General features: G+C 39.7%; 1 protein-coding gene across 2 annotated transcripts in view; it reads left to right on the forward strand.

The window, feature by feature from the left end:
* The window catches only part of slc6a8 (solute carrier family 6 member 8), a 50817-nt gene extending 41413 nt beyond the window's left edge, over window positions 1–9404 (forward strand). The window contains exons 9-13 of one of the 2 annotated variants that reach the window (XM_058390718.1): window positions 464–592; window positions 745–847; window positions 1741–1841; window positions 2602–2772; window positions 4859–9404. In XM_058390718.1, coding sequence (XP_058246701.1) covers window positions 464–592; window positions 745–847; window positions 1741–1841; window positions 2602–2772; window positions 4859–4999 — 645 coding nt within the window. In that variant the 3' untranslated portion in view covers window positions 5000–9404. The other variant, XM_058390719.1, reaches the window with a different exon arrangement.
* Window positions 9405–11396: the final 1992 nt, after the last annotated feature.

The following is an 11396-nucleotide window of genomic DNA, read 5'->3' on the forward strand; positions in this document are numbered from 1 at the left end:
TGTCCTGTTCACTGACTTGATTTTGACTTCAATCCGCCTTAATTCTGGCTAAATTTTACAGGAATATACAAATTGATCCCTAATGAGCAAAACAAAAATGTTTTATATTACGAAGGAAAGGAACTCGACTCATCCGAATTTAACCCATGAGCGAGATCATTCATTTTAATGCACATGATCCTGGACTTCCCCCTGACACGCACATTTCAATCCACAGGTTCCTATATTTAACCGTACTGTCTCATTTAACACACCTGTACACCTGCTCACACATCCGATCAGCCAATCACGTGGCAGTATCTACTCTGGAATTAGAGGAAGTAAACCGAATGCAGAATTCACTTGAAATAAAGTAAAAATCATTTTCTCATTGAATAATATAGAGAGGAAAGCCTGGTTTATTTGTCACGTATACATTACAGCACAGTCTGATTGATTTGATGTGTTGCTTCTCCCCGTGCAGTTTGTTGGAGTGGAAGGCTTTGTAACTGGCATCCTGGATCTGCTCCCTTCGAAGTTTAACAAAAGAGAACTCACTGTGGCGATCTGCTGCATATTGTGCTTTGTTATAGATCTCTCCATGGTTACACAGGTGAGGATGTGCACCGAAGCGAATAGAAATATTTCAGCCGACTTTCCCAGTTATTCAGTGTAGATCATTTTAGCATGGGTGATATTTATGGAGGTTCAATTCAAGTATTTTTAATTGCATACTTATATTTTTTCATGTGTGTGTGTGTCTAGGGAGGGATGTATGTCTTCCAGCTTTTTGACTATTATTCAGCCAGTGGAATGACCCTGTTGTGGCAGGCATTCTGGGAATGCGTGGTTGTCGCCTGGGTTTATGGTAAGACTCAACAACACCACATAAACTCCACTGTTTAACACTTAGCTTTTAAAACAGCAGCTCTGACAGTAGTTCTGGCTACATGATTTAAATAATTGGACTCGTTCTGAGGTTTTGTCTGTGTGGAGATGTAAAGGGGTCTCTGTAGTGTCCAGTGGTACCTTTTCCACAGTGAAAAAAAGTCTTCAGGACAGAGAACTTTGGGGTTTTATTTTTGGTAACGTGACAAGCTGCATCATTATTATTTATTTTTAATGTGTGTAATGAGGGCTCAACTGTTTATATTTCTGGCAGACCCCCTTATCCAGAACGCCTCATTTTATACAACTGACCAATTGAGGGGTGGGGGTCTTTCTCAGGGGCCCAGATTGGTGGACCTGGGATTCGAACTCACAACCTTCTGAGTAGTAATCCAACACTTTAACCACATCCCACATTATAGCTGTGTTTATAACAGTTAAAATAAAGGAATAAAACTTATCTCTCAGGTATTTAGTATGCATACTGATCATACATAACAGCTAAGGGATAAAATGATAGATCGACTGATTTCTAGCTGTTAGAACTGACAGTACCATGGATACCATAAACAGATAAAAATTACAAGCTTTACTTAATTATAAATCGCAGTCATTGGTAATTGCTGTGGTGTTTAGATTGTATTAGACTTCAGGATGGAAAATAATCAGCTTCATTGAGGTCATTTCTTCATATCAAACAGGCATCACATTGATTATTTTCCCATAACAGCACATCTTGTGTTAGATAATTATTAAGGCTGTAATAGCTGCCATCACACAATGTTAGTGTCAATTTGTGTACTAATGAAAATGTGTTCTAGATGTGTTCATCTGAAGCCTGGGTATTAAACTGTGTCTCCTCTGTGTGTGCAGGTGCTGATAAGTTTATGGATGACATTGCCCGTATGATCGGTTACCGGCCTTTCCCTTGGATGAAGTGGTGCTGGTCGTTTCTTACTCCATGTGTTTGCATGGTGAGAGAATCTCTTTCTTTACCACTACATACTGTACTGTATATGGTACACTGTAAAGTGCATTCAGCAGCATAGGAGTTCTTTCTGACGATGAATTCATTCTATTCCCGTAAAGAATGATTATGAAAAAGTTTTGTTTGTTTATTTGTTTGTGTTTTTAAACACCAACCATACATGAAATTGAGTATTTAGGACAGTCTCATGTATACATCCAGTCCCGAGAGCTTAGCATGTTAGCACACCTGACCCTGCTCTAACAGCTGAACCTGCTCCTCTCAGGCTTGATCATTAGCACAGGAGTTCAGTCAGGTGTGTAAAGGGCAGGAATAACACCTATAATGCTGTGTTCATCAATTATTAAAGCATGCTCACGTACAGAGTGTGTGAGGAGATCACATCTCTCAGTCATTAGTAGGGGACACACACACATACACACACAAAATACAAACACACACACACACAGACACGCACACACAAACACACCCTCACATATACATGTACCTACACATATTAACACACACACACCTAGATATACACACAAACATACAAACACACACACTCTCACCCTCACATGTACCTACACATATTCACACAAACACACCTACATATACACACACACACTCACCCTCACATGTACATGTATCCACACATGCACACACACGGTACAGGCCCATGTGATGGTTGAAACTAACTGGTGCTTGTATTTTTTTCTTTTTTCTGTGTGCGTGTCTCTGTCTCTCTCTCTTTTTTCACGTCTCAGGGAATATTTGTGTTCCAACTGGTGAACTACAAGCCTCTTACCTACAACAATGTGTACGTGTACCCGTGGTGGGGGGAGATGATCGGATGGTTCATGGCTCTCTCCTCCATGCTCTGCATCCCTATCAGCGTCGTCTACAAACTCATCACAGCCAAAGGATCCTTCAGACAGGTCCGACCCACGCAAGAGTTCCGCTCTCTGCGTACACAACATTCTCTTACCGATTACATCCGGACAATCTCTTATTAAACATTCCAGCAGACTCCAGTGATCACTTCACCATTCCCTGAAGTAGTTAAAGGAGCACTTCAGCAGATTTCAGGCTAATCCTACTCTAATATAGCGCATCCGTGTAACGTTTGTCATTCTCGCGGGTGAGAATTTCAGCACTTTTCCCTGTTCTGTGACTCGAAAGGTAATATAATGAAATCTTAATGGCAGCTGCGTTTTAGAGGAAGTGATTATGTAACTTAAATTCTAAACTTTATGCATGCGTTAAAGACTTAAGATAAGACTTCTTATCACATGACCAGTTTCATTTACAAAGAAAAACCCTTTACAAAACAACATATTTTGTGTAAACACACCAACCGCTGCCTTGAGACTTATATAATGCTGTGAGTGTGTTTAGAGTAAACAGGTTTCTTTTCGCAGTACTGGGAAAAGCGTTGAAATGCTTGAGCTTGTGGTTATCTTTCTGCACATGAAGTGAACAGAGATTGGATTTAATCGTCGCTGGAGTTTTCCTTTAACGTGCTGCAGGATGCGTAATGCTATTAGAGCTGCAGGTCACAATACAAAGCACTTTTCTTAGGTGGTGTGTGTTTTCGTTGTTACGTTTGGATGCCTACAAAAAGAAGCAGTGCACAATGGGACATGGTTTCCAGCGAACATGTGAAGCTGTGACTACGATCACATACGGTGTCCATTTGATAAATAGTTTAATTTGTTATGAATAGCATTCGCCATAAACAGCTCATCCCTCAAAGCAGCCTAATGTGTTACCGGTACGTTTTGGTTGCTAGGCAACATAACAGCTAAAAATAGTGGCTCGGGTATAATGGTTTTATCAGCTGGCATCATTAAAGAGAAATCGATTTTATTAAAAAAGAATATCGTTATCTTCAAATTCGGCTCATCGTCTCAGACGCACCACTTTAAGTGAGACGTCCGGATGAGTTTTTATTGGGGTCAGCTGTTTCCTACCGACTCGGTGCCATCAGAAGTAAAGCAGCATGTTTAATTGTAATAAGTGGGCTAATGGCTTTTCATCGATTTGCACTGGAAATAGCACAGAATGACTTTTCAGCTCAGGCACACAGAGCGATGCAGTGGAAAGCATGTCATGTGAACGCGACTGAGCTTCCGAGCGGTGTAAAGTGACTCCTATTTCATGCAGAACAGTGCACACCATTCGCCCGGCTCATGCGGGACATTAAAAAAGATGGAGAAGGGAGGAATCTTTCCTTAGCGCTGATCCTTCCAGATTAGGAATAGGAAAGAATTAGGTTAAGGCCAGGAATCTGAATTGTGGGCTATATAAAATGGAGTACACACCAAACCACACTTATTTGACATCTTAAGTGTAACAAACATCAAAAGAAGACAGCCTTTAATACACTGAGGTCTCTGTCCATTTTATTTATTAGGCATCGCCCAGAGATAAAGTAGAATTTATAGCTGATGAACAGCTTTTTTCGAGGAAAAACATGCACTGGGGAGGATTGTTAGGATCGTTCAGATTCATTTCTCAGAGTCACTAATCTCCAGCCGTCAGCCCTGAGCAACCGCTCCAGTCTCCCTGCTGTTACATTTGAGACTAGACTACAGACTAATTCCACCTGTGCTGCGTCTCAGAGTACGGGAGGAAATGGTTATGGATCTGAGCTAATGTGATTAATTAAAGACGTGCAGTAAACTGTATGATGGATATGATGTACAGAACAAAAGGTCAGGTCTTTTTTTTTTACTTTCACACAGCAGTGGTCAGATATGAAGCTTGTGGCACAAGGATCTTTATTAACATGAAGGTGTGACTTAAAGTGAGATATGTGTTTACACTAGGAACTGGTTTAATTCAGCTACTGGTTTGTTTATATGTTAGGAAATATGGTGTACATGTGTGTGTCAGAGACGGAATTGACTCACCATAGTGCTGTCCAGAAGCCACGCCCACTTCTGATTTAAATCTGAATATGGCAATAATTGCAGCATAAAGGAGTTAGAATCTAAGTTGTGTTATTTTCTTGATCCCTAGCGCTGGGAGACTCTGATCAAACCGGTGTGGGGGGCACATCATCTGGAGTACATGCCACCCGACGCGGACGTGAGAAGCCTGTCGTCACTGTCCCCGGGCACCGAAGACAACAAGGTCATCATCTTCGAGAGCGGCATGTAGCCGCAAAGATGGGAGGATCCGCCCTGGAGCCGAAGACAAGCCAATAATGAAGCTGCCTTGATTCCAATTCTGAATAAATCGTCCTACTGTAAGCTGATGACTCCTTCACGTCATCGGGGCAAGAACTTCCGGGGTTGAAATTGCTGCTCTTTCTAATTCACTCCTGCAGCTCCGTAGGATTTTCGCAGCACACTATTAGCTTGTCGTCGACTTTAAGGGAGACGCGCAGCAGGAGAGGGAGTCTAGCTTGGTGTAGCTCTTTCTTACCATCACCTCCTCAGGGCAGAATTCCCACAATCCTCCTCGTTCAGCCTGGCACAGATAAACCTTACAGATATGTGTGCTTGATATGAGGAGGATACCTACTGATGTCCATTTCAACCTTCGCTCATTAACGCCCGGTTAAACATAGACACAGTAATTGGGTCCATTGTATTTAAAACTAAGGGCCAAAATAGGTGATCTCTGATTACATTCTCCCTCTGTCATTATATAGTATTACGTAGAATCCGATGTATTTGTGTATATCTAGGTCAGACCAATAACGTGTCACTAAAATACGAGACAAAAGTGTTAGGGTTAAACGTTAAAATAGAAAAGAAACACATGCTCTTTTGTCTTTTTTTTTTTTTTTTTTTAATTTTTTTATTGACTGACCAGTGAGGTACGAAGTAATCAGATCGTACGTCGAACAATTCCTTTTATTGCACAGTCTATAGAGGTTTTTTTTATTTAATGTGTATTCATTTTAATTAATTAAATTAATTAATTTTTTTTTTTTTTTTTTTTTTTTGTAAAAAGAAAACTCACTTTGCGTGCCAAACAGTAAACTTCCTTCGTCTCTCTCAGAGACAGGAAGCTCTCATTGCCATAAAAAGATCCAGATCTCACCTGCCGAGTTGAGTTTTTTTAGGTTAAGGATTTGTACTTTTTTTTTTGTGTGTGTGCTTTTAAGTAAATGATTATAAATCTGATGGAGCATATGTGGTGACGACAAACTAAAAAGCATCACTTCTGCATTTTGCACATTTTTTTGGACACTAATTTCAAAATTGGCTTCATTTTCAAGCAGAGACGATGAGAGTGGATGTAACATGAAGTGATGAGTGAACGCTACGGGGATAAGCGATAACGGTGAGGATGAGGATTTAAAGGAGTACTTCAGCCTTTTCTTAACCTTTTTCGAACATATCGATTGTGCATGTGCAGTTACCATGGAGACGAATTTCAACTTATTTCCTTATGGCGAGGGGAAAAAGAAAGAAAGAGAGAAAATGGCAGGTGTTTGGGCAGTCGATGTTGTGGGTTGCTCCCACTTTGGGGTCGCCACAGCAGATCATTTGGTCCACATGTTTCAATTTGGCTCCTTACACCAGATGCCCTTCCTGACGCAACCCTCCCATTTAACCCAGGCTTGGGACCGGGACTGGGAGTTAACTCTTCAGTGGCTGGGAATCGAACCCGGGCCTCGGCAATGACAGCACGGGATACTGCCACTGGACCACCGGGATAAATGTTTAAAATGTACACATAATTATACACTAAAAATGACTGTAAGGACACTCCAACAAGGATGAGACGAACATGACCTCTTAGTTTTGTCAAATTGGTGCAAAAAAAGAAGTAATTCTATACACAACTTTATACACAAATATTCTACTAAAACACTAAAATGTTTCGTGAAATGGTTTATTGACACGCTTTAACTTCTGGCCTTAGACTTAAATTAAAAAATAAAAAATCTTTTTCCTGGTAATGACGCACAGCACATATATGTTGTGCTGAAGTACTCATTAAACAATCGGAATCATGACGAATCTCCTCACTGATTGGTCGCTACGCAGACATTTGCGTATCTTATATCTTGCTTAGCTTTTAATTTAAAGGCGAGTAGAAAACCACAGCGAATGAAGGGATGTAGCGCGTAGCTCCCGGGGTGTTATAACACTCTTGTCATATGATAGTAGGGAATAACGGATTGTCGTCGTGAAACCCGTGCAGAAGCGATGCACAGTCGGTGTCGTCGGGATAACTGTTGCCAAACTTTGCCTTTAATTGTTTGTTTTTCAGCGTAAGAGCCCATTAATGTCTAACTGCACTGTGGGAATTCTGCCCTCCTTTCCTTTCCTTACTCTAAGCCTTTCTAACACCATTGAACTCTAGAAACTTTTAGAATGTAAAAAAAAAAAAAAAAAAAACCAAGTAGATGTTCAATTTTAACGTTAACTTTTCGTTTGTTTTACATGACGTGAAAGAGATCAGAGATTTATTTTGTGAAGGCTTTTATTTTGCTGATATACATCTGTCTATATATGTAAGTATAAATATACATATTGAATATCTGTGAGGTATATTTTAAAAGTTTGCTGCAGGATGAATTTTTTGATAAAGATACAACTGTGGAAAGGGAGTTCATAACGATACGATTCAGAGAGAAATATTAAGACGGCACATCGCGTTGTCTGTTAGAAGTATCAAGCTCGTGCGTGGGTGTGTGTGTGTGTGTGTGAGTGTGTGTTATGTGTTAGATTTCAGTATTTTTCAGCTGACCACCCAGGGACCAAACACAACAGATCTGATTTCTACGACGATCTCCTGTACGTTTTAATCACTAAAAATACCTGATCTCAGTAGATACGGCTGAGTGCAAAAGTTTAAACCCCCTCAGATAAGATAGTGTAGTGTGTTAAACATTATAGGTGCTCCTTTATTATAAGAGTAATAAAAAATAAAAATGTGTTAAGGTATAAATAAGGGCCAAACCCCCCCCAAAACTGTCCATTTATTTTTCTAAATCTCATATTCCTTGGTGAATCGTAGAACTGCCTCGAACCTCCTTTTTGTCTAATAGAGCCGTTTTATTTTTTCACTCAGGGGGATGTAAACTTTTGCACCCAACTGTACCACAAATAATCCGATCTAAGAGACTCGGCTTCTGAGCTCATTTGTTTTTTACGAGACCTTTTCATCCAACTGTAACCAGCGAAGCAGAACACACTCGTTACGACACTTTCGTCGCCAAGCGCTTGTCCGTATTCATGTCACCGTATGCGATCATAACGTATCGTAACGTATTAGACACAAGCGACCTTGGATCAAAAGCAGACATCATTCCAAAGCACCTTCGATGCAGTATTTTCCCGAAGTATCCTAGCGAGCTTAGTGAAGCTGCTTGTAATGATCACAGCTCTGAAGTGTTCTGGGTCACATGTCTAAGGTATTAACCAGGCTGAAACGTTTTTTATTTATTTATTTAATATACACATAAATAATCTATGGCCAGTTTATTAGGAAACAAAGGTCAAAGTCATACCTCAGAACTTTCACGCCTGGTATGCAGGCATTCCTAATGAAGTGGTGTTCCGTAACATCCGGTAGCTCCGAGTTTGAGGATCTGGTTCTCTCCATCGACGAACAGCACCCCCTGGGATGGTCAGCTGATCGTAGTCATTGTATGTAGAAAAGAAAAAAAAAATTAAAAACAACAACATGAACATCACCAAAAAAAAAAAAAGAAAAAAAAAATGTTGTTCTTGACAGTAGCTTTGTCCCAAAGACTTGCTCACTGCAAATGAACTGTGGTTTGTTCTAGATAACGTAGTAATGTTAACGAAATAATGCTAAGATTTTAGAGCGTATAGATAAGATTTCTTTAATCGGCAAATTTTTACCTTACTTAATGAACTGATTAGTAAAGGAATTGATTAAAAAGAAACATTTCATCGAATTCATCTATATTTCTAAACAAACTTAAAGAACTAACTTTTACTCTTCTATCAATTGAAAGCTGTTCAATGTAATCAAAATCTATCAGCTGAACATATGATCTGTATGTTTTACAAGTTAAATTAACCAGCAGTAACCTTTTCTTTTTTCTTTTTAAATAATAAAAAAAAAGCATTCTATTGGAAAAGCAATGATTTTTTAAAAGAAATAAAAAAATATATATATATATATGGCGAACTCTTTTCATAGTTCAGCTCGTCGTTCAGACTAGTTTCGTAGTTCAACACTTTGGGCTGAAAATGTTTCGAATCTAACTCGAGAAAAAGAAGTTCATTTCTTGACGTAGATAGAGCACATCGTAGACCGAAACGCTAAAGCTTTGGGTCAGGTTACTGTCTGGAAGATTCTCTTATGAACATAGTTAACTTAAGTGTTTAACTCTTACATCGTTGTGCTTTGTGACATGCTGTGAGACGTAACCACAGTCTTCCATTCGTAAGCTGAAGTAGTAATAACATAACGACTCGTGCTGTAAAAGTCATTTGCTCGTGCAGGATCATTCATGATGTTGATGTATGAAGGGCTTCATGCTTTATACCACTGTGACTGTGTGCTGAAGATCCACTCACCCATATCAGAGCAACAACCGGCAATAAACGAACTAACTCCATGGCAACAAGCTCGCCTCCTGTCTTTCCTCGTGTGTGTGTGTTAGTGAAGTACGGAGGGAATGCGGTTAAGGTGTTGGACTAACTGCTTGGAAGGTTGTGAGTTTGGTCCACCAAGCTGCCACTGCTGGGCCCTAACCTCTCAGTTGTATAAAATGTAAGTAAGGGCGTCTGTCAAATATCCAGCTCCTAGAGCTAGAGCTAGAGCTATGATACACAGCGCTCTTATTCAATAATATTCAACAGAACATGTCACTACAGATAGATTTTATGAATCAGAATACAGAATCAATCAGAATGCATTATTGATCCCTTCAGGAAAACTGTTTAGTTCCAGTACAATCTAAAGTAAAATAAACTTTAAGAATTATAAGGTATAAGGCCTTTACTTGCTTGCTATTGGAGACACTGTGAAATCTTTCATGGAGAGGAATGTGAAGCTGAAAGAGAGAGGGCCTTCCACAAGGCATATGTGATGTGATTTTGCCAAATAATTTGATGGTATTTGGTTACATCACCAATGTGGCAGCTGTACAGAGGGTTGAGTCTCCAGTATGGGAAGTGGTACAGAACAGTTAGAAGCTCCTAACTGAGTGTTGGGCATTGAAAAAAAAGGTTGTTCTTGACTTCTGGATCCATCAATGGAAGGGGAAACAATGTTATAACGTCCCAAATAGAGCTTTCCTCTATAGCAGGGATCCCCAAACTAAATCTCTCAACCAGATATGGGGTCACTTGTTTGTTTAACTAACAGCTTTGTGGTGAAAGTGAAAACATCCAGTCATTTTCTGTAGCACTGTAGATTCCATCTTGGAGTCATTCCCAGGAGACTTCAGGCACAAGCTGGAGTGTGACCCCCTGGATGTGTTGCCATTCCATCACAGGGCACAATCACACATCCATTCACACAATTTAGACGTCAATCAGCCTACAACAGGTCTTTGGACTGAGGGAGGAAACCGGAGAACCCGGAGGAAACCCCTGGAGCACACGAAGGATGAGAATCAGACTTTTTTGACCCTCTCAGGGAAATGATTAAGTTGCAGTTGCTCACAGTACAATCTTAAGTAAAATATATAGGAATTAAAAATAAAATACAGAATAGTAAGTTAAAACAGTTTGCTCTGGGAAACCTGCATGCTTCTCGATTAGACAGATGATGAGGAAGGAAAAAAATTCACCCTCCAGCACAAAAATAATCCGAAAGTATGTCACAAATCCAGTTCAACAAACTTCAGAAGAAAAAGATTTCTGGAATGGCTCAGATCTAAACCTTAAACCAGTCTGGATATCAGAACAAGATGATCAATCAGAGTTCAGATCAAATCCTATCAAAAACCTGTGGAAAGACTTGGAAAGGGCTGAGCACAAAAGATTTGATAGATCTGGAGAATTTGGGCAAGGAAGAAGGGAATAAAATTGACAAATTGGTATAAGTTGGTGGACTCTTACCCAAAAAGCCTGAGCGGTTTATTACAAGCAAACTGTGCTATAATAAAAGTATTAGTTAAGGAGTATGCATACTTTATTGGCTGCCATTTCACTTTAAAGGTGTTAGGAGCTCCTGTAGGCTCAATTGCTTGTGCATATAAATTGTTGTAGAAAGGACGTTATTTACATTTACATTATTTACTGTCCAGTGTCACCCAAATGAGGATGAGGTTCCCTTCTGAGCCTGGTTGCTCTCAAGGTTTCTTCCTCATATAATCTCAGGGAGTTTTTTTCTTTGCCATAGTCGCCTCAGGCTTGTTCATTAGGGATAAATGTTAGAGATAAGATAAAATAGAACTTTATTAATCCTGAAGGAAATCTTTTGCCAGATTATTACAAGAGAAATAAATCTAAATGAAAAATAAATGAAATAATCTATATACACTGATCAGGCATAATATTCTAAGCAGGGACAGGTGAAGTGAATAAGACTGAAGGTCTCCTCATCAAGGCACCTGTTAGTGGGTGGGATATATTAGGCAGCAAGTCGACAATTTTTCCTCAAAGTTGAT

Source organism: Hemibagrus wyckioides, linkage group LG05 (assembly GCF_019097595.1).
Source record: "Hemibagrus wyckioides isolate EC202008001 linkage group LG05, SWU_Hwy_1.0, whole genome shotgun sequence".
Lineage (NCBI taxonomy): Eukaryota > Metazoa > Chordata > Actinopteri > Siluriformes > Bagridae > Hemibagrus > Hemibagrus wyckioides.